The sequence below is a fragment of the Balaenoptera borealis genome (genome assembly GCF_965194805.1).
Source record: "Balaenoptera borealis genome assembly, chromosome: 11".
NCBI classification, from domain to species: domain Eukaryota; kingdom Metazoa; phylum Chordata; class Mammalia; order Artiodactyla; family Balaenopteridae; genus Balaenoptera; species Balaenoptera borealis.
Window position 1 is genome coordinate 84,102,503 of NC_138868.1, and position 24,673 is coordinate 84,127,175.

The 24,673-nt window shown below is 39.1% G+C and overlaps 1 protein-coding gene and 1 pseudogene across 3 annotated transcripts in view; one reads left to right on the plus strand and one right to left on the minus strand.

The window, feature by feature from the left end:
• LOC309604934 (large ribosomal subunit protein uL30 pseudogene) overlaps positions 1–24,673 on the minus strand; it is a 527,607-nt pseudogene that overhangs the window by 33,683 nt on the left and 469,251 nt on the right. The window lies entirely within an intron of this gene.
• The window catches only part of CWF19L2 (CWF19 like cell cycle control factor 2), a 186,716-nt gene continuing 184,644 nt past the window's right edge, over positions 22,602–24,673 (plus strand). For both annotated transcript variants that reach the window (XM_082339911.1, XM_082339912.1), the window contains exons 1-2: positions 22,602–22,754; positions 24,305–24,415. In XM_082339911.1, coding sequence (XP_082196037.1) covers positions 22,662–22,754; positions 24,305–24,415 — 204 coding nt within the window. In that variant the 5' untranslated portion in view covers positions 22,602–22,661. The remainder of the gene's footprint in view (positions 22,755–24,304; positions 24,416–24,673) is intronic.

Consider the following 24,673-nt stretch of genomic DNA (forward strand, 5'->3'; position numbering starts at 1 on the left):
CGCTACAAATAACTCAATTTCGTTTCTTTTATGACTGAGAAATATTCCATTGTATATATGTGCCACATCTTCTTTATCCATTGATCTGTCAATGGACACTTAGGTTGCTTCTATGTCCTGCCTATTGTAAATAGAGCTGCAATGAACATTGTGGTACATGACTCTTTTTGAATTATGGTTTATCAGGGTAAATACCCAGTAGTGGGATTGCTGGGTCGTATGGTAGTTCTATTTTTACTTTTTTGAGGACCCTCCATACTGTTCTCCATAGTGGCTGTATCAATTTACGTTCCCACCAACAGTGCAAGAGGGTTCCCTTTTCTCCACACCCTCTCCAGCATTTATTGTTTGTAGATATTTTGTTGATGGCCATTCTGACCAGTGTGAGGTGATACCTCATTGTGGTTTTGATTTGCATTTCTCTAATGATTAGTGGTGTGAGTATCCTTTCATGTGTTTGTTGGAAATCTGTATATCTTCTTTGAAGAAATGTCTATTTAGGTCTTCTGCCCATTTTTAGATTGGGTTGTTTGTTTTTTTGATATTGAGCTGCATGAGCTGCTTGTAAATTTTGGAGATTAATCCTTTGTCAGTTGCTTCATTTGCAAATATTTTCCCCTGTTCTGAGGGTCCTCTTCTTTTCCTGTTTATGGGTTCCTTTGCTGTGCAAAAGCTTTTAAGTTTCATTAGGTCCCATTTGTTTAGTTTTGTTTTTATTTCCATTTCTCTAGGAGAGGGGTCAAAAAGGATCTTGCTGTGATTTATGCCATAGAGTGTTCTGCCTATGATTTCCTCTAAGAGTTTTATAGTATCTGGCCTTACATTTAGGTCTTTAATCCATTTTGTGTTTACTTTTATGTATGGTGTTAAGGAGTGTTCTAATTTCATTCTTTCACATGTAGCTGTCCAGTTTTCTGAAAACCACTTACTGAAGAGGCTGTCTTTTCTCCATTGTATATTCTTGCCTCCTTTATAAAAGATAAGGTGACCATATGTGGATGGGTTTACTTCTGGGCTTTCTATCTCATTCCATTCATCTATATTTCTCTTTTTGTGCCAGTACCATACTGTCTTGATTACTGTAGCTTTGTAGTTTAGTCTGAAGTCAGGGACCCTGATTCCTCCAACTCCGTTTTCCTTTCTCAAGATTGCTTTGGCTATTCAGGGTCTTTTGTGTTTCCATACAAATTGTGAAATATTTTGTTCTAGTTCTGTGAAAAACGCCATTGGTGGTTTGATAGGGATTGCATTGAACCTGTAGATTGCTTTGGGTAGTATAGTCATTTTGACAATGTTGATTCTTCCAATCCAAGAACATGGTATATCTCTCCACCTGCTTGTAACATCTTTAATTTCTTTCATCAGTGTCTTATAGTTTTCTGCATACAGGTCTTTTGTCTCCTTAGGTAGGTTTATTCCTAGATATTTTATTCTTTTTGTTGCAGTGATAAATGGGAGTGTTTCCTTAATTTCTCTTTCAGATTTTTCATCATTAGTGTATAGGAAAGCATGAGATTTCTGTGCATTAATTTTGTATCCTGCTACTTTACCAAATTCTTTGATTAGCTCTAGGAGTTTTCTGGTAGCATCTTTAGGATTCTCTATGTATAGTATCATGTCATCTGCAAACAGTGACAGCTTTACTTCTTCTTTTCTGATCTGAATTCCTTTTATTTCTTTTTCTTCTCTGATAGCTGTGGCTAAAACTTCCAAAATTATGTTGAATAATAGTGGTGAGAGTGGGCAACCTTGTGTTGTTCCTGATCTTAGTGGAAATGGTTTCAGTTTTGCACCATTGAGAACGATGTTGGCTGTGGGTTTGTCATATATGGCCTTTATTATGTTGAGGTAAGTTCCCTCTATGACTAATTTCTGGAGGGTTTTTAATATAAATGGGTGTTGAATTTTGTCGAAAGCTTTTTCTGCATCTATTGAAATGATCATATGGTTTCTCCCCTTCAATTTTAATATGATGTGTCACATTGATTGATTTGCATATATTGAAGAATCCTTGCATTCCTGGGCTAATCCCCACTTGATCATGGTGTGTGATCCTTTTAATGTGTTGTTGGATTCTGTTTGCTAGTATTTTGTTGAGGATTTTTGCATCTATTTTCATCAGTGATATTGGCCTGTAGTTTTCATTTTTGTGGCATCTTTGTCTGGTTTTGGTATCAGGGTGATGGTGGTCTCGTAGAACGAGTTTAGGAGTGTTCCTCCCTCTGCTATATTTTGGAAGAGTTTTAAAAGGCTAGGTGTTAGATCTTCTCTAAATTTTTGATAGAATTCGCCTGTGAAGCCATCTGGTCCTGGGCTTTTGTTTCTTGGAAGACTTTTATAACAGTTTCAATTTCAGAGCTTGTGATTGGTCTGTTCATGTAATTGATATCTAGTCTCATAGTGTTGTGGTCAGAAAAGATATTTGATATGATTTCAATTTTCTTAAATTTACCAAGTCTTGATTTGTGACCCAAGGTATGATCTATCCTGGAGAATGTTCCATGAGCACTTGAGAAGAGTGTAATCTCCTGTTTTTGTATGGAATGTCCAATAAATATCAATTAATTCCATCTTGTTTAATGTATCATTTAAAGCTTGTGTTTCCTTATTTACTTTCATTTTGGATGATGTGTCCATTGGTGAAAGTGGGGTGTTAAAGTCCCCTACTATTACTGTGTTACTGTCAATTTCCCCTTTTATGGCTGTTAGGATTTGCCTCATGTATAGAGGTGCTTTTATGTTTGGTGCATTAGTATTTACAATTGTCATATCTTCTTCTTGGATTGATTCCTTGATCATTATGCAGTGTCCTTCTTTGTGTCTTATAAAATTCTTTATTTTAAAGTCGATTTTGTCTTATATAAAAATTGCTACTCCAGCTTTCTTTAGATTCCCATTTCCATGGAATATCTTTTTCCATCCCCTCACTTTCAGTCTGTGTGTGTCCCTATGTCTGAAGTGGGTCTATTGTAGACAGCATATGTATGGGTCTTGCTTTTGTATCCATTCAGCCAGTCTATGTCTTTTGGTTGGAGCATTTAATACATTTACATTTAAGGTAGTTATTGTTATGTATGTTCTTATTACCATTTTCTTAATTGATTTGGGATTTTATTTTAAGTCTTTTCCTTCTCTTGTGTTTCCTGACTAGACAAGTTTCTTTAGCATTTGTTGTAGAGCTCGTTTGATGGTGCTGAATTCTCTTAGTTTTGCTTATCTGTAAAGGTTTTAATTTCTTCATCGAACCTGAATGACATCCTTGTTGGGTAGAGTAATCTTGGTTGTAGGTTTTTCCCTTTCATCATTTTAAATATGTCTTGCCACTCCCTTCTGGCTGGCAGAGTTTCTGTTGAAAGGTCAGCTGTTAACTTTATGGGGATTCTTTTGTATGCTATTTGTTATTTTTCCCTTGTTGCTTTTAATATTTTTTCTTTGTATTTAATTTTTGATAGTTTGCTTAATATGTTTCTCAGCATGTTTCGCCTTGGATTTATCCTGTATGGGACTCTCTGAGCTTCCTGGACTTGACTATTTCCTTTCCCATATTAGGGATGTTTGCAAGTATAATCTCCGCAAATACTTTCTCAGTCCCTTTCTTTTTCTTTTCTTCTTCTGGGCCCCCTGTAATTTGAATGTTGGTGTGTTTAATGTTGTCCCAGAAATCTCTGAGACTGTCCTCAAATGTTTTCATTCTTTTTTTTTTCTGCTCTCCGGTAGGTATTTCTACTGTTTTATCTTCCAGGCCACTTATCCGTTTTTCTGCCTCAGTTATTCTGCTATTGATTCCTTCCAGAGAATTTTTAATTTCATTTATTGTGTTGTTCATCATTGTTTGTTTGCTCTTTAGTTCTTCTAGGTCCTTGTTGAACGTTTCTTGTATTTTCTCCATTCTATTTCCAAGATTTTGGATCATCTTTACTGTCATTACTCTAAATTGTTTTTCATGTAGACTGCCTGTTTCCTCTTCATTTGTTTGATCTGGTGGGTTTTTACCTTGCTCTTTCATCTACTGTGTATTTCTCTGTCTTCTCGTTTTGCTTAACTTACTATGTTTGGGGTCTCCATTTCACCAGCTGCAGGTTCATAATTCCCGTTGTTTTGGGTGCCTGCTCCCAGTGGTTAATGTTGGTTCAGTGGGTTGTGTGGGTTTGCTGGTGGAGGGGACTGATGCCTCTGTTCTGGTGGATGAGACTGGATTTTGTGTTTCTGGTAGGCACGACCGAATCTGGTGGTGTGTTTGCGAGTGTCTGTGAACTTATCATTTTAGGCAGCCTCTCCGTTATTGGGTGGGTTTGTGTTCCTGTCTTGCTAGTTGTTTGGCATAGGGTGTCCAGCACTGTAGCTTGCTGGTCGTAGAGTGGAGTTGGGTCTTAGTGTTCAAATGGAGGTCTCTGGGAGAGCTTTCACCATTTGATATTATGTGGTGCCAGGAGGTCTGGTGGACCAATGTCATGAACTTGGCTGTCCCACCTCAGTGGCTCAGGCCTGACACCCAGCTAGAGCATCAAGACCATTTTGGGAAGTCTGAGGTCTTCTGCCAGCGTTCAATAGGTGTTCCATAGGAGTTATTCCATATATAGATGTAGTTTTCATGTATTTGTTTGGAGGAAAGTGATCTCCACGTCTTACTCCTCCACCATCTTAAGGGCGCCCCTCTCCCATATGTTTTGGATTGTTGTGTTTTTGTTTTTATTCATCTTCAGTTATTTTATATCTCCTTTTTGATTTCTTCAGTGACATGTTTGTTGTTTAGTAGCATATTGTTTAACCTCCACATGTCTGTGTTTTTTGCAGTTTTTTTTTCTTGGTTGATTTCTAGTCTCATAGAGTTGTTGTCAGAAAAGATACTTTATATGATTCCAGTCTTCCTAAATTTACCAAGGCTTGTTTTGTGGCCTAGCATGTGATCTATCCTGGAGAATGTTCCATGTGCACTTGAAAAAATGTTTATTCTGCAGCTTTTGGACAGAATATATATATATATATATATATATATATATATAATATATATATATATAATATATATATATATATATATATATATATGAAGTCCATTTGGTTTAATCTGTCATTTAAGGCAGTGTATCCTCATTGATTGATTTTCTGTCTGGATGATCTGTCCATTAATGTAAGTGGCAAGTGAGAATACCCTACAATTATTGCCTTACCATCAATTTCTCCCATTATGTCCGTTAAGATTTGCTTTATGTATTTAGGTGCTCCTATGTTGGTTGCATACATATTTACAATAGTTATACCTTCTTCTTGGACTGATCCCTTGATCATTATGTAATGACCTTCTTTCTTTCTTTTTACAAAGTTCTTTGTTAGAAAGTGTATTTTTTTCTGATATAAGAATTGCTACCCTGGCTTTCTTTTGATTTCCATTTGCATGGAATACCTTTCTCCATCCCTTCACTTTCAATTTGTGTGTGTCTTTAGATCTGAAGTGAGTTTCTTGTAGGAATCATATATATGGGTCTTGTTTTTGTATTTATTCAGCTTCTCTATGTCTTTTGATTTGAGCACTTCCATTTACATTTGAAGTAATTATTGAAAGGTACGTATTTATTGCCATTTTGTTCATTGTATCTGGGTTGTTTTTGTGGGTTTTTTTTTCTTTTTCTTTTTTTGTTTCTCTTCCCATGTCATTTGATGACTATCTTTAGTGTTATGTTTGTATTCTTTTCTCTTTTTTGTGTGTATCTAGTATAGATTTTTGGTTTGTGGCTACCATGAGGTTTATATATAGCAATCTATATCTAAACATGATTACTTTAATTTGCTTATCTTAATTTCACATGCATTTTATAAATTTATTTATTTATTTACTTATTTATCTTTTAAAAAAATTTTGGCTGCATTGGGTCTTCATTGCTGTGCTTGGGCTTTCTCTAGTTGCCACTAGCAGGGGCTACTCTTTGTTGTGGTGTGTAAGCATCTCATTGTGGTGGCTTCTCTAGTTGCAGAGCATTGGTTCTAGGTACACGGGCTTCAGTAATTGTGACATGCAGACTCAGTAATTGTGGCTCCTGGGCTCTAGAGCGCAGACTCAGTAGTTGTAGTGCACGGGCTTAGTTGTGAGCAGGAGCTACTCATTGTTGCGATGCCTGGGCTTCTCACTGCGATTGCTCCTCTTGTTGTGGAGCATAGGCTCTATGTACTTGGGCTTCAGTAGTTGTGGCACGCAGGCCCAGTAGTTGTGGCTCACAGGCTAAGAGCACAGGCTCAGTAGTTGTGGCACATGGGCTTAGTTGCTCTGTGGCATGTGGGATCTTCCCAGACCAGGGCTTGAACCCATGTCTTCTGCATTGGCAGTGGATTCTTAACTGTGCCACCAGGGAAGTCCAATTTCACATGCATTTAAAAACCTCTGCATGTCTACTCCCTTCCTCTTCCAATTATTGTTTTTGACATTATATTTTACATGTGTTTGTTTTGTGTATCCCTTAAATACTGTGGATATAGATGGTTTTACTCCTTTTGTCTTTTAACCTTCCTACTAGGTTTACATGTGGTTGATTTACTACCTTTACTGTATGTCTGCCTGTATCTATGAGATTTTTCCTTTCATAATTTTCATGTTTCTAGTTGTGGCTCTTTCTTTTTCACTTAGAGAAGTCTCTTTAACATTTCTTGCAAAGCTTGTTTTGTGGTGTTGAACTCTTTTCCTTTTGCTTGTCTGTAAAACTTTTGATCTTTCAGTCAAATGTGAAAGCCTTGCCAGGTAGAGAATCTTGGCTGTAGGTTTTTCCCTTTCATCACTTTACATATATAGTGCTACTTCCTTCTGGCTTTTATGATTTTTGCTGAAAAGCCTTATGGGAATTCTCTTGTATGTAACTTGTTGCTTTTCCTTTGTTGTTTTTAATATTCTCTTTTTATCTTTAATTTTTCCCATTTAATTACAATGTGTCTTGGTGTGATCATGTCTGTGATTCTCTGTGATTCCTGGACCTGGATGTTTGTTTTCTTTCCCAGGTTAAGGAATTTTTCAGCTCTTATGTCTTCAAACATGTTCTCCGCCACTTTCTCTCTTTCTTCTCATTCTGGGATCCATGTAATGCAAATGTTAGTACTCTTGATGTTGTCTCAGAAGTCTCTTAGATCATCCTCATTTCTTTTTATTCTTTTCCCTTTTTCTATTTATCTTCACTGATTTCCACTACTCTGTCTTCTAGCTTGCTGATCTGTTCCTCTGATCATTTAATCTACTGTTGAGCCTTCCTAGTATATTTTTCATTTCAGTTATTGTATTATTCATCTGTTTACTTTTTCTTTGTATTTTCTAAATCTTTTAAAAAACTTACAACTTTTCACTCTGCTCACCTAATCTACTCGAGTTCTTTGAACATCTTTATGATCAATCCCTTGAATTCTTTATTGGGTAGATTTCTTATCTTCACTTCACTTAGTTATTCTTCTGGGATTTTATCTTGTTTCTTCATTTGGAACATAATTTTCTGTCACCTTATTTTTCCTAATTTGTTTTCTTCATTTTTATGTATTTGATGATGGTTTTATTTCTCAACATTCGAGAATTGTCCTTTTGTAGGAGACACCCTATACATACCAGCAGCACACTCTTTTCTGGTCACTAAAGCTATATACTTTAGGGGTACCTCCTATGTGGGCTGTATAGGTTCTTCAGTTGTGGTGGGATGACTACTGTGGGTGGTCTCGTAGATGTGACTGGCCCTCATTCAGTTGGTTGTTAGGACCTGCGTTGTGTGGAGGCTTTCAGATGCTCATGGGTGGGGCTGGGTCATGAGGTTGATGGCTGCAGAGTGCAGGGGGCTCCTGGTGCTACTGCTGGGCCACTGTTGGGCAGAACCTAGTTCTGGGTGGGAGGTTCATGGGCTGGGGTTCTGAATCTATTGTCTACCTGCTGATGGGCTGGACTGGTTCCCTACACAGCTGGTTGGGGTCTTAGGATGTCCCAAATCTGGCTTCAACCTTCTGGTGAGTGTAGCTGGGGCCCAGAGAACATAGAGACTGGTGCTGGCCTACTGGTTTGGTGAGCTGGGTCCTGGCACTGCAGGCTGCAGGGTTGTGTTTGTCTTGGGGCTGGTGTCACCCAGTGGTGAGTGAGGCTGGGCCCTGAGGCTAGTGCCAGTCCACAGGTGGGTGGTACTGGGTCTTAGAGTTTCTATCTGCAGGACCTGGTGGTCAGTAGCTGGTACTGGTATGTTGGTGAGTGAGACCATGGCCCTGGGTGTTCAGTCGCTTGTGCTGGCCTGCTGGTTGGTGAGATGTGTCTTGATATGGTAGGTAGTGGGGCTACTGTGGTACTTGGGTTGGTGTCTGCCCAAAAGTGAGTGAGGCTGGGTCCTGGGGTGTTTGTCTCCAGGGCCTGGTAGTCCTGGAGCTGGTGTCATCTTGTTTGTAGGTGGGGCTAGAGCCTGTGGGGTCCTGGTGATGATGCCTGCTTACTGGTGTGTTATGCTGGTCCTGGGGTTAGTGCTGGCCCACTGTTGGGTGGAACCAAGTGTCACAGTCTCTGGCTGTGGATCTTGGGGTTCCTGGAACTGGTGTTGACCTTCTGGTGGGCCAAGCTGGTCTGGCGGCCTCTGGATGCAGTGCTCTGTGGGTCCCAGGTTTATTGTCTGGGCATTGGTGTGCAGGGTTGGGTCCTGGGCATTCTGGTGGACAGGGATATATCCTGGGGCAGCTATGATGTGTGTGTGTTTTAAGGCAGTTGGCCTGGTGATGGGTGGGGTTATTTCCCTGCCCAGCTAGCTGCTTGGCTTGACTTGAGGCATCTCAGTACTGGTGCCAACAGGCTGCTGGGCAGGGCTGGGTACTGACACTAATAAGCTAGAAGAAAGTTTCCAAAATGGCACCTGCAAGCACCAGTGTCCACGTGGTAGAACGAGCTTCCCAAAATGGTTGCCACCAGTGTCTTTGTCTCCACGGTGAACTCCAGTTGCCTACTGTCTTTCTGGGAGGCTCTCTGAGATCAGCAGGTGGGTCTGTCCCAGGCTCCTTTCAAATTACTCCTTCTGCCCTGGGTCCTGGAGCATGTGAGGTTTTGTGTGCACCCTTTAAGAGTAGAGTCTCTATTTCCCCCACCCCTCTGCTTCTCTGGAAAGGAAGCCCCACTGGCCTTCAAAGCTAAATGTTCTGGGAGCTCATCTTACTGGTGCAGTACCCACAGCTGGGTAGTCCAGTGTGGGACTCAGAGCCCTCATTCTTTGGGGAAAATCTCTGCAATTGTATTTATCTTTCCATTAATATGCCAGCCACCCACAGATATGAGTCTTGACTATACTGCACTTCAGCCCTCCTACCCATCTCATTGTTGTTCCTTCTTTGTATCTTAAGTAGTAGAAGATAGTTTTTGCTAGATTTGGTCTTTCTCATCAATAGTTGCTCTGTAAATAATTGTAACTCTGTTTTGCCTGTGGGAGGACATAAGCTCAAGGTCTTCCTACTCTGCCATCTTTGTCATGAGGGAAATTTCTTTATAAAAGAACTTCATCTACTGATTGTACAGGAATAATAATATTTGACATCACCTTTTTATAAGCACTAGTAAAATAATAAGTCTTGACAATGATCATCAGCAGATACTAAAACTGTTAAATAGACGGGGACCCTGGTAATGGATGAATTCATGGTGACAATACTTGAGTCCACTTATCAATCTTACCTCTATGAAAAGTGAAATAACTATAATGTGCTTCAAGATGTGATACTATAGGAAGTAGAGACAAGTATTTTTGTAAAAAAACAAACTTGATCTTGAATCTAATCAAATCTCTAAATCTAACCACTAGTTTAAGGAATCATCTTAAAATAAATTTTAAAATAATATGCAATAAGCTAAACACAGAATGTGTGGTATTTTAAAATAAAAAGTGCCCATGTCATAGGATCTTGTTTCTCCCTGTGCTCACAGGTAACAGGGCACCACCTACATGAGCTCCAGGGGCAGGCACAAGCCACGGCTGCCATCTTGGACTCCAAAGGACTCCTCTGCAGCTGCTGCCACCACTGAGGATCCTGTGGGTGTATGTCATTGCCCCCACCTTACCTGGAGTCTGTGCAGCCCACCACTGCTTAGGGTCCCGTGATCAGGGGCTAACATCCCCAGGAGCGTGCATGGACCATTGCTGCTACTGAGGGCCCTACAACCCAGTGCCAACCACTGCCCCATCTCCCCTGGGGCACAAAACTGGCCACCGCTGCTGCTGCCACCTAGGGTACTGTGATCTGGGGCCAACTTCCCCAGGGGGGCATGACCTGCTGCTGCTGCTGTGGAGGGACCTGTGACCTGGAGCTAACCTCTGTCCCTGGATGCCTAGGACCCTGCGTGAGTCATGCACCTGTGCACCTGCACACCTGCACAGCCCCTATCAAGGGGACAAGAGCCAGCACACACTGAGGAAAGAGACAGCAAACATCCAAACCAAAAACAGCCCTTACACCAAAAATATATTAAACCCACACAAGCTACACAGGGATGCTCCTGCTTATAAATAGCTCTCCAAAACTATAATAGATAACTGTTTCTCCTAAACACCAGACTAAGGGAAATATAAACAAAACAAAGAAGCAGAGGAACCACACTCAGTTAAAAGATCAAGAAAATTCCCCTGAAGGAACAAAAAATGAAACAGACCTCTTCAGTTTAACAGACATTGAGTTCAAAAAGGAGGTAATGAAAATACTGAAGGAATTAAGAAAATCTGTGAACAGAAATGCAGATTACTGTAAAAAGGAACTAGAAACTATAAGGAGGAGCCAAGAAAAATTAGAAAATTCATTTGTCAAGACAAAAGCTGAGTTAAAGGCAATGAATAGCAGAATGAATAATGAAGGAGAAAGAATAAGTAATCTGGAAGGTAGAATAATGGAAATTACCCAATCAGAAAAGCAGACAGAAAGCAAAATAAAAAAATGAAAGCAATATAAGCAGACAGAAAGCAAAATAAAAAAATGAAAGCAATGAAAGCAATCAGAAAAGCAGACAGAAAGCAAAATTAAAAAATGAAAGCAATATAAGACCTATGGGATAATATAAAATGAGCCAATCTACTCATAATAGGGTTTGCTGAAGGAGAAGAAAGAGAAAAGGGGATTGAAAATGTATTTGAAGAAATTATGGCTGAAAATTTCCCTAAACCTAAAGAAGGAAACAGATATTCAGATACAGGAAGCACAGAGAGTCCCAAACAAGATGAACCCAAAGAGAATATACACCAAGACATATTATAATAAAAGTGGCAAAAGTTGATAAAGAGAGGGTTCTAAAGGCAGCAAGAGAAAAACAAAGAGTTCTTTACAAAGAGTTCTTTACAAGGGAACCCCCATAAGGCTACCAGCTAATTTCTCTACCAAAACACTGCAGGCCAGAAGGGAGTGGCAAAATGTATTCAAAGTCTTGAAAGAGAAAAATCTGCAACCTAGAATACTCTATCCAGAAGATTATCATTTAGAATAGGAGGAGAAATAAAGAATTTCTCAGACAAGAAAAACTAAAAGAATACAGCAATATTACATCTATCCTAAAAGAAATATTGAAAAGTCATTTCTAAATAGAAAAGAAGCAAGAAAAAATAGGAAGGAGGAAATAACATTTGGAAAGCAAATCACTTAAATTAGCCAGTATACAGATCAAAAATGAAAAAAAAACTATTTGTGAAAGCAATGATAAACACAAGCAACAGCAAAAGGATAAATATGAAGATGTAAAAAGGGACATCAAAATCATAAAATGTGGGGAAGGAGAGTAAGAAAAAGCATATTCTTTCTCTTTTTTTTTAGAATATGTTTGAGACTATATGACTATCAGTCTAAAGCAAGCAGATATAGGAAGAGGTTAACATACTTGAAAAACAGGGCAACCATAAATCGAAAGCATACAATAGATTCACAAAAACCTAAAAGAAGAGAACATTCTTCTTTTTAACAGGAAATCATTAAACCACAAAAAGAAAAACAGAAAGAAAAAGGAACTAAGAAGAAAAAAAGAATCAACTGGGAAACACAGTTTGAAATGGCAATAAATACATATGAGTCAATAATTACCTTAAATGTCAATGGACTTAATGCTCCAATCAAAAGACATAGAGTGGCAGACTGGATAAAAAAAAACAAGAGCCTACAATATGCTGCCTACAAGAGACCCACCTTAAGGCAAAGGACACACATAGATTGAAAGTGAGGGGATGGAAAAAGACATTTCATGCAAACAGAAATGACAAGAAAGTGGGAGTTGCAATACTCACATCAGACAAAATAGACTTTAAAGCAAAGTCTATAAAGAAAGATAAAGAAGGACACTATATAATGATAAAAGGATCAATACAAGAAGAGGATTTTACACTCATCAACATATATGCACCTAATATAGGAGCACCCAAATACATAAAAACAAATACTAACAGACAAAAGGGAGAAATCAATAGGAATACAATAATAGTAGGAGACTTTAACACCCCACTCACATGAATGGACAGATCTTCCAGACAGAGAGTCAATAAGGCAACAGAGGTTCTAAATGATACAATAGAACAGTTAGACTTAATTGATACTTTCAGGACACTACGTCCAAAAAAAAAACACGCCATAATATACATTCTTTTCAAGTGTACATGGAACATTCTCTAGGACTGACCACATCCTAGGGCACAAAACTAACCTCAACAAATTTAAGAGTATAGAAATTATTTCAAGCATCTTCTCTGACCACAATGGCATGAACCTAGAAATCAACCACAGGAAAAGAAATGAGAAAAAAACGATTACATGGAGACTAAATAACATGCTACAGAAAAACCAATGGGTCAATGTGGAAATCAAAACGGAAATTTAAAAATACCTTGAGACAAATGACAATGAAAACGCAACCATACAAAATCTATGGGACACAACAAAAGCAGTTTTTAGAGGGAAGTTCATAGCAATACAGGCTTTCATCAAAAAACAAGAAAAATCTCAACTAAACAACCTAACCTACCACCTAAACAATTAGAAAAAGAACAAACAAAACCTGAAGTCAGCAGAAGGAAGGACATAATAAAGATCAGAGAGGAAATAAATAAAATAGAAATTTAAAAAACAATAGAAAAAAATCAACAAAGCCAAGAGCTGATTCTTTGAAAGGGTAAACAAAATTGATAAACCTCTGTCCAGTCTCACCAAGAAGAAAAGAGAGAGAATCCAAATAAACAAAATAAGAAATGAAAAAGGAGAAATCTCAACTGATACTGCAGAAATACAAAGAAACCCATAGGAGAATACTATGAACAATTATATGCCAACAAATTTGACAACCTAGAAGAGATGGACAACTTTCTAGAAACATACAGCCCACCAAAATTGAATCAAGAAGAAATAGGTAATTTGAACAGACTGATCACTAGAAGTGAAATAGAATCTATTAAAAAAAAAAAAAACTTCCTCCAAACAAAAGTCCATGACCAGATGGCTTCACAGGCGAATTCTACCAAACATACAAAGAAGAACTTATAGCGATTCTTCTCAAACTCTTCCAAAAGATTGAAGAGGAGGGAAGACTCCCATAGTCATTCCATGAAGCCACCTTCACCCTGATACCAAAACCAGACAAAGACACTAACAAAAAAGAAAATTACAGGCCAATATATTTGATGAATATAGATGCAAAAATTCTCAACAAAATACTAGCAAACCGAATCCAACGACACATAAAAAAGATCATACACCATGACCAAGTAGGATTCAACCCAGTTTCACAAGGATGGTTCAACATACAAAACTCAATCAATGTAATACACCACATTAACAAAAGAAAAGACAAAAACCACACGATCATCTCAATAAATGCAGAAAAAACATTTGACAAAATTCAACATCCAGTCACAATAAAAACTCTTACCAAAGTGGGAATGGAGGGAACATATCTCAACATAAAAGAAGCCATTTATGACAAACTCACAGCCAGTGTAATACTCAATGGTAAAAATCTGAAAGCCTTTCCAATAAAATTTGGAACAAGACAAGAATGCCCACTCTCACCACTTCTCTTCAACATAGTATTGGAAGTCCTATCTACATCAGTCAGACAAGAAAAAGAAATAAAAGTTATCCAAATTGGAAGGGAAGAGGTAAAATTATCATTATATGCAGGTGACATGATACTATATATAGAAAACCCTAAGGAGTCCACACAAAAACTACTAGATCTAATAAATGAATTCAGCAAAGTAGCAGGATACAAGATTAACATTCAGAAATTGGTTGCATTCATTTACATTAACAATGAAATATCAGAACGGGAATGTAAAAATCAATACCTTTTAAGATCGCACCAAAAAAAAAAAAAAAGAAAGAAAACCTAGGAATAAACCTGACCAAGGAGGTGAAAGACTTATACACTGAGAACTATAAAACATTAGTAAAGGGAATAAAAGAGGACTCAAAGAAATAGAAAGATATTCCATGCTCTTGGATTGGAAGAATTAATATTTTTAAAATGGCAATACTACCCAAATCAATCTACAGATTTAATGTGATTCCTATCAAATTACCCGTGACATTTTTCACAGAACTAGAACAAGTAATCCAAAAATTATATGGAACCATAAAAGACCCAGAATTGCTAGAACAATCCTGAGGAAAAACAAAAAAAGCAGGAGGCATAACTCTCCCAGACTTTAGACAATACTACAAAGCTACAGTAATCATGACAGTGTAGTATTGGTTCAAAAAAGGCATATGGATCAATGGAACAGAATAGAGAGCCCAGAAATAAACCCACACTCTTATGGTCAATTAATCTTTGACAAAGGAGGCAACGATATAAAATGGGAAAAAGAGAGTCTCTTCAGCAAGTGGTGCTGGGAAAGTTGGACAGCTGCATGTAAGCCAATGAAGTTAGAACACACCCTCACACCATGCACAAAAATAAACGCAAAATGGCTTGAAGACTTAAACATAAGACATGACACCATAAAACTCCTAGAGGAGAGCATAGGCAAAACATTCTCTGACATAAATTGTACCAACGTTTTCTTAGGTCAATCTCCCAAGGCAATAGAAATGAAAAAAAGAAACCAAACAAATGTGACCTAATTAAGCTTACAAGCTTTTGCACAGCAAAGGAAACCACAAAAAAATGAAAAGACAACCTATGGAATGGGAGACTATATTCGCAAATGACAGACAAGGGCTTAATCTCCAAAATATACAAACAACTCATACAACTCAGCAACAAAAAAACAAACAATGCAGTCGAAAAATGGGCAGAAGACCTTAGTGGACATTTCTCCAAAGACATACAGATGACCAGTAGGCACATGAAAAGATGCTCAACATCACTAATTATTAGAGCAATACAAATCAAAACTACAATGAGGTACCACCTCACACTGGTCAGAATGGCTATCATTAAAAAAATCTACAAATAACAAATGTTGGCAAGGATGTGGAGAAAAGGGAACCCTTTTACACTGTTAGTGGGAATGTAAATCAGTGCAGCCACTGTGGAAAACAGTATGAAGCTTCCCCAGAAAACTAAAAATAGAATTAACATATGATCCAGCAATCCCACTCCTGGGAATAAAACTGGACAAAACTGTAATTCAAAAAGATACATCCACCCCTATGTTCATATCAGCACCGTTCACAATAGCCAAAACATGGAAACAAACTAAATGCCCATTGACAGATGAATGGATAAAGAAGATATGGTACACATATACAATGGAATACTACTCAGCTATAAAAAGGAACAAAATAATGCTATTTGCAGCAACATGGATGAAACTGGAGATTATCATACTAAGTAAAGTAAGTCCCAAAGAGAAAGACAAATACCATATGATATCACTTATATGTGGAATCTAAAACAGCACAAATGAACTTGTCTACAAAACAGAAACAGAATCATAGACATAGAGAACAGACTTGTGGTTGCCAAAGGGGAGGGGGGAGGGAGAGGGATGGACTGGGAGTTTGGGATTGGTAGATGCAAACTATTACATTTAGAATGGATAAACAACAAGGTCCTAATGTATAGCACAGGGAACTATATTCAATATTCTGTGATAAACCATAATGGAAAAGAATTTAAAAAAATAATGTCTATATGTGTATAACTGAGTCACTTTGCTGTACAGCAGAGATTGGCATAACATTGTAAATAAACTATACTTCAATAAAAAGAAAAAAGAAAAAAAAGAAAAAGTGCCCAGTTTCTCTAAATAATAAACAGTATGAAAATAAAAGGTGGGTTGAGTGAGAATTTTTAAAGATTAAAAGAGAATTAGGTCATCTTCCTCTTCCCATTCCTTTCCTTTTTATTCCCTTTCTGATGAGTTTAGTCCCAAAGTCACTTGGCAGGCTAAACAAGGTATGCATCTGTCTGGGTGAATGGGGTGGAGCCCAGATGGGTTGAGAAGCGTGCTCATGTGGCACAAGAGGCACCTGGAACATGGACCCAAACAGGGTGAGGAGTCTATCTATGTGGGAAGGTGGCCTGGTTTAGGGTGTTAGAACCAGAATGCGTAACCCAGCACTGGATGTCAGGCCTTCAGTGGAGTGAGGCAGGGAGGTGGTTACGGCCACAGATATTGGTTACATGCTGGATAATTGATCAAATAAGTTAATATAGTAAGGATAATGGGAATTAGGTTTATCTCTGTTGGAGAATGGAGTTATGAATATGGAAATGAAGAAAACTAGAATGAACTGTGTGGTGTTAATTTGGAATTGGAGGTATCTGTATGAACTCATGTTTTCAATAGATATAGATAGAGAAATATAGGCATTTATGTGTATCTGTATCTTTGTATTGATATATCTGTCTCCCTCTATTGAGAGAACCTGCGAGCTGCAACACCCCAATGTTAATGAGCATACCTAGTGTCTAGATCTTGGCTTTGAAAATTTTGAACTTTACTTGATCCTTGTGCCCCTGAAAACAATGTCTGTTGTTTTTAACAGTCAAGGGTAGGAATTTCCCTGTCCTTTTGTGCTCTGGGAAATGGCTTGCTGTAAAGAATCACCTCTCCCCATATGACTTAGATAAAACTTGCTGATTGCCTCCTTGTTTACCATGACAAGGCCCAACAAAGATTCTTTGAAAAACAAAAATAATTAGCTGAACTGTTTGTTCCCACTTATCATCTGGACAAAATATCCACTAAATTGACTTGACTAAATTTCAGTTAGGCTTCTCCCTTCTCCACAGGCTCCTGGATTTTTAGCCACCCTTCAGCAAGCACTGGAACGTGGAACAACCCGTTAGGGGTTGCTAGGGAGCCTTAAAGACCCCATGAGTATAGGTGGATCTCAGGGAAAAACATTCCCCTATCAACTGTCTGTTGTGCCACCTGCTCACTCCACTCCCCTAAACCCAGTTCATTCTAACCTTCTTGATTCCTCTTTATAAAAGAAAAAACCCTTTCTGCCTGATCTTCAAGACCCTTATAGATTGTAGTTTCAGAATGTTCTTACTGCTGCTATGGTCCCCCTTCCTACATTGTAGTAGTCTTTGTGAATAAAGTCTTTCCTTACCTAAATCTGGATTTTAAAAATTTGATAGTATCTAAATATCACTTTAAAATATACAAGGGATTCTTGGAGAATGGGCTGATTTCAAGGCGTAGGCAGAGAAAGGACATGATGAGCCTAGGTCATCTTCTTATACTAGAAAGTAAGGAAACACTCAAAGAAAATGGAGGTATGTGGAAAGGTCACAAAAACCAGCTTGGGGCTCTCACTGGCCAAACTGGGGCATCAAAATAAATTCTGATAATAATGTATTATTATCCCACTGAATAAAAATATGAATCTACTGAATAGAGATAGAAATCATGAGTCTATACTAATAAAAATGCATAATTTGGAAGTTTGATAATAAATTAGCATAGTTTCTATTGGGCTGCCCCCTGCAGGCCTGCAAGTCTTGTAATTGCCCAGCCTCAAGACCAAAGAAAGAGCCCGAAGTCAGTGACAAAGACATCAATGGTTTAACGGATAGAGGATCTTACAAAAGCAAAAGCGTCTTGGACGGCAGATGGCAGACAGTATATGGCAGCAAACTTTGTTACCTGGGGAAGAAGGAGTTATCAGTTATAGGGGGAATTGACCTCAGCTTGGCTCATTGATTACCAGGGAAACCAGAAGAGGAGCACACCCCTCACCACCCCTTTGATAAACTATCATAGTGGAAATAGTTCTGATCTAAAGATTAGAATAATCACTAGCTAGGGTGCGGGTAAGTATGTAGGCATTTAATGATTAGGATCTAAGATTAAGAGGGAAGTAGGGTGAGTAGGGTGTAGGTGAGGCAGGGACTGGTTGAACAGGGGACGTACAGAGAGCAAGAGAACAGCCATTTGGGGTGACCTGATCATGTAGTTTCAAAGAACTGTCTGAAAAATACTTATTAATTACAAAGGGAAAAGGAGTAACTTTATAGTAAAGAAGTTTGGCAGAAGTCACTTTATTTAAATGATCAGGGTTAACATCACTAGTAATAGAACAAATGGAAATTGTGTGTTACCTGATAGGATACAATGAGAACACAGTCATACTTCTGTGATAGTTCTGTCCAAGATGCCTAACCTAAGTCTAACCACAAAGAAACCTCAGACAAATCTGAGTGTCATTCTATAACAAAACTGTTCTGGAATCTTGACTCTTCCACGGTTAGTTGTGGTCATGTAACCTACTTCTGGTTCATAAGATTTAAACAGAAGAAAATGGACTAGGCTTTAGGAAAGTCATAATTTTTCTAATAAAAATGGGGTAGGCTTAGGTGTCATACAGTTCTTACCCTTTATTCTTCCCCCTTATTCCTATGTTTTAATAGATGCAATGTACAGATGTGAAAGAATGGAACACACTCCTTGTGACTATAAAGACATAAGTTACAGACTAAGTGTTACAAATCAGAAAAGGAGAAACAACATGGTTCCTGGACCAGCTACCTTTAGGCTCCTTATTACATTACCCTTTGTTTGATTAAACCATGGATTTCTATTGATGTGGCCAAATGCAAACTAGTAAAAACAACTTGCTTTACCTTATTTTTCTTTATCAACCTGTCTAGTTCCCCTCCCTGATGCCAGCATTTTTTGTTGGTAATTTTATTGGTTATTGTATTCACAAAGTAATTTATGGACAATTGATTTATGATGTTGAGGCTTCTTCAAGTACATGGTATGCCTCTTCATTTGTTCTAGTCTCTTCTGTGCCTTAAATAGCATTTAAAAGTTTCTGTTATATAATTTTGCATTTTTCTGCTATTATCACCAATTTTTTGACCCCACAACTGATGCAAGGGGTAAACAGATGCTTTTCTGAATCCCAAGAGAATCTGAAAGAGTGGAGTGATATTTGGGTTAATTATGACAAAAATCAGTCAAGTTGTTACCAACGAGGGTTCTTGGCCTTCCTTAATCAATAGATATTGATGAGGCTAGACAAGAAATTCAGAGAAGGATTTTTGGGGGCTCCTGCTGCAGCACGAGGGGGCAAAAACAAGTAACAGTTTCTCTTGCTTGCTCACTGAGGAGGGAGGCAAGCTGGTTCCTCATGTGGGGTGAGGGTAGGGGTGGGTCCAGGGGTTGGGCTGGAGAGGTGGCTTGGGTGGTTTGCTCACCCTTTTATTTTGTTGCTCGAGGAGGTGTTTGTCCAGGTGCAAGCACTGCAGCAAAGTGTCCCAGGAAGAGGAATGATGCTGTAGCTGCCTGACGTCCACTCTCTTGGATTGATAGGACAGAGAAGTAGGAGAGGACAGAGAAAGGAGAAGTAGAGAGATATCAGGAGAGGGAAAGGGATAAAAGGGAGAGGGAAAGCACTGCCTGAATCAGGGTACTGAGGTCTTCAGGGGCCAGGAAGGCAGACTTACCAAACTTGGTGACACCCAAACAAGAGGTTCAGGTGGCCGCTTGACACCCATGGGAAAGCTGCATTCAGTGGTCCCAGAGGTGCCCAGATTCTCTCCCAGGAAGGGGACAACTGCCCCACACTGGGTGCCACAAAGTCTGTTACTGACCAGGGTTCTTGGCCTTCTTTAATTAATAGAAATTGATAAAAGGCCAGACAAATTCAGGCAAGGCTTTATTGGGGCTCCTGCAGCAGGAGGGGGCAAAAAGAAGTAACAGGTTCCCATGTTTGCTTGCTGAGTCGGGGGCGAGCTGTTTCCATCTATGGGGTGAGGGTAGGGGTGGGTCCAGGGGTCGGGCCCAAGGGGTGGCTTAGGTGGTTTGCCCACCCTTTTGGTGGTGTTGTGTGCAGGGGTCATGCTCATTACCCTGCTTTTGCTACTGGTACCCTACTTTTTGCTACTGGTACTCTACTTTTGCCTCCTGTTTTTGTTCCTGGCTCTTCAGAAGTGGCAGTTGGGTTTTTAGTCTTTTTGTATCTCGTTGTCCATAATTTGCCCCAACTGTGCATGCACACAGTTATTTTCAGTCCCATGTAGTTTCTTTGTATTTTGTTGCTGGAGGAGACGTTTGTCCAGGCGCAAACACTGCAGCAAAGTGTCCCAGGTCCCAGCCTGTCTCAAAGTCACAGTGGGTTAAATATTTCAAGGTCAATTCATAAATTAAAATTCACTTTTCTGTAACAAAAATACAATGAATACATCTATTTTGAATATCAAACAAGTAAACACCACATGTTTGAAGTTAAGATTTTCACAGATAGGTGAAATAGAAACTCCTGGGAAAGCTTCTTGGAAACACAAATTCAGTTTTATGAAACCTGAAAACGAAGCATATTTACCTGATAAATGGAATATTGCCTGCCATATCAGTAAACAAAGGATGTCACAGTCATCAGTGATTACAGCCACAGCCTATGGTGAGCTGCTGAATCCTGAGGGAACTCAGGAAGGAAAAGAATATCTGCTATCTAGCAGCCATCAAACTATAGCCACTCCCCACAGAGAGCCCTGAGGAAACAGGATATGAAAACACAAGATATGGGCCCCAGATAGCTGAGGTGCATATCAAAGGAACGATTTCAGTGAGCCCAGACTCTTGCATCTTCCCATATATAGAAAAGCATTAAATTCCTTAACTTGACATATGTGGTTTTCTTTAATTAATAATCTTTTGACTTTCAGACTACCTGCCCCTTGTTGCAAAACTCCTATATATCCGGGCTCCCCCTTCGCCTCCTCGGAGCAGTTCTCTCAGGGTTACTTGAGATGCTGCCTCCTAGGCTTTAAGTCCTAAAAATTCCCGCCGAATAAAACATAACTCTCAACTTTTAGGCTGTGAATAATTTTTAGTCGACATACTTCAATCTGGTTTATGTTAACTATTTTTAATGTTTTTAAAGTATCTAGTTTGTTATTATTCTCCAACTTTCTTCTTTATCTTTGTGATTATATGTAAGCTCGGTGTTTTATAGTCTCAAAGCACTTGATTAATACTTTAGAATATCTTATTCTTCATGGAACTTAAAGTTTTACGTTTGGGAGATGTTGCCAAAAAACCTTGGCTCTCTGTGCACAGATGCTGAACAGAATACAGAGACAGAGATTTTGGCGGATAAGAGAGATGGCTTTATTCCTCTGCCAGGCAGAAGGGAAGACATGGCAGGTTAGCTCCTCAAGAACTGTGCCCCCCTTGCATTCTTTTTCTCCTTGCATTTTTTCAAAACAGTCATAGCTGGCATTAGGCAGCCTGGTAATTGGGTCCTTTTGTCTCTGGTTTATAGGCCGGCGACCTTCTTTCTGAAGCGCAAAAGCTACAGGGGGTGATTTGTTACAAGGGAGCACAGAAGAGGTAAACACCAGGAGGAGGATGTAATTTACACAAAGTTAGGGAGTGATAGGTTAGCTTTGTGAAGTACAAATCTAGTTACACACTACAGATTAGTAACAGTTAAAATAAAATAAGGGGTGATTAACTCTTTCAGGCCAGGTTATGTTTCTTCTCTAGTCTGTTCACTGTTCCCTTTATTTTCCTTGTTCTCAGGAGAGGGAAGAAAACCCCTCACTCCTATTTTTATTGTAGCACAGACACAAACATAAAACAAGAACAAATCACACAAATAAATAGGTAATTGCACACTGTAATGAAAAATGCTTGAGTAAGTATGAATAATATGTCAGTCAGAAAAAACGTTACACTTTAAATAAGCACGTATAAATTATGAAGTGCAATGCAAAATTCACATGACTTTTTCCTATACTGTACTTAAAAAAAGTCCACCGAAGCAAAATACTGACTCTTCAAAGCAATTTTGCCCTCCTGCTACCTTGCATTGCCTTTCTGGCCAGCCTTCCTTCGTTCCATTCCTCCGGCACGGGGAAACCTCTTTGGCGGGAAGGGCGCTTTGGTGGAAATCTTGGAGAGGTGCGGATTTAACCTCCCTGAGCGTCTAACTTACTGCGGGGATTTTAAGAGGAGATAGCTGAAAATGCCGTCAGAACCTTGCAAAACGCGTAACACATGCACACTGACACCAGTCCTGCTCAGCGCAATTTCAATATACGAAAGAGGGCAACTCCCCAGCTAAATCTTCCTGCTTCCTGTAAAACCACGGGTTAGACAATTCACCCGAATAGCAAGCGACAGTCAGATCTGCGCATGCTCTGTTGGTGGACAGCGCCCCTCCTCCTCCTAGTCGGAAGTCCCGGTTTGTTTAGTAAATTACGACAGTCGTAAACTGAGATTTTGTGACGGCTTCCCAACTTTACGACAACCACTATGGCGGCTGCCGGTGGTGGATTTGAAAGTGCGAGGAGCGTCGACGAGCGTAAAGAACAGACCCGGATTGCCAGGACCGAGGTGTTGCGACAGGTACCTCAGTTTGGGGGTTTCGGGAACCATCTAGAATTGAGAGAGTGGAGGCTTTCAGGGAGCCAGGCTTCTGGTTCTCCTGCCTCCCCGCAGCCTTAGTATCTCACCTTACCTGGTTGTGTGGGGGTAGATGTCTCCCTTTGGAATGCCCGCAAATTCTTGGGTATCTTCTGCCTCCTAGATGCTCTGGCAGGCTCCAGTTGCTCATATTCTTTTCAGTAAGACTTGTTTATTTCCTCTGAATTTCCTTATCTTTTAAATCATCCATTCTTGACATTTCTATCACCTGATCACCTGAGCTGCGCACTTTCGAAGAACTCCGCCACTTACAACGACTCTCTATGCGTTTTTTATAGCCTCAGTTCTCGCTCTTGCTATATCTGAAATGAAATTTTCCGTTCTCAGGAACACATGTAAGCCTTGTCAGAGTAGACCGTTTCATTCTCCTTTTAAACTATTTATATCAGTTATTGGCTTATTGTAAACCCTTACTGATGCAAATAAGGATTGAGACAAGAGACCCAGAGAATTCAGCCCTTCGAAAAAGGTTGAGAAGCATTCTATTTCTCATTAAGATTGAGATGGGGTAGAGGTAACATAAAGAATGCAGGAAGTAAACTGTACTATTGAATTATCTGACAAGATGTAAGAAGTGTGGCAATGAAGGGGAAAAGTTGTATGTTGGAGAGCAGTGTAAGATGAAACAAGTGATGGTTTTTGTTTTAAGCTGGAACAGTTTAAAACGAGTTTAAATGCAGATGAGAAAGAGCCGATATAGGAGACAGGAAGGAGAAGGTGTAACGACTACAGCCAGATTTACAGGGGAAGAGAGGGCAATAAGTCTTAGGTGAAAGGTTGGTATTGTTCCCTGATTTCAGCATATGTAATATATGTGTATAATAAATATCCTTCATCCTTGTCTCTGATATTTCAGGCAGTTTTTGGAGAGAGTAGGGTTTGTGATAAATTGTATAGTAGAGCTACGTACGGAGGTTTGAGAAGGACCAACCCCAGCTTTGAAATTTGGGGGGAGAATGAAAAGGCAGGAACAACTTCCTAGAAAGATCTTACTTTATTTGACTGTTGTTGAAAGATGAATAAAAATTAGCAATATAATCATTTGTTTTTAGAAAGGTGATTCTTCCTGAAGCATTTTGGGGGTGTGGGTAGAGGGGTATGGGCACTGCAGACTGAAGGTGTGGAGGTCAGTCCCCAAACAGTAACAAAAGTATCAGGCAGTATCAGTGGGATAGTGAAGGGAAAAGAGATTCAAGTCATATTTGAGGTAGGGAGCTTAGGGAGAGGGAAGGGTCTACAGTAGGTCCCTGGATTCTGTCTTTGATTGGTGGCTCATTTCACTAGAGACTGGTAATTGGTAATGCAATTGGTAATGTGGAAGGAGAGTTTGTTTGTTTGTTTAAGTCTTTCTTACACTTTGGTGGAAGCAAATTCCTGGTAAGCCTTATATGAAAGTGGGAGAAGTTTTTGTTTTGCTTTTTTGTGAAAGGCAAATGGATCAATTGTTAATTTTTCTTTTTTCACTGTTTTAGGCTAAAGCCAATTTTGAAAAGGAAGAAAGGCATAAAGAACTTAAACGACTTCGGGATAAGGAAACATGGATGCTACCTGATGTGAATAAGCGAGTTGAACAGATCTCACAGGTGAATACTAACAGGCTTACTTGATGTAAGCTTATCTGTCTTTTTTTTTTCTTTTTGTACTTATTCAAGTTAATATTGGAGGAGTAACTTTATAGACTATTTTTGCAAGTTACAGAATGAATATCATATAGTTGGCATTACTGAATATTTTCTCTCTCTGGCCAAAGTAGTCTATTTTAATATTTTGGACATTATGACATTGGAAAGATTTTGTTAGTTGAGTTGGCTGGTAGAAAGCTTAGCTTCAAATTTCTAGCC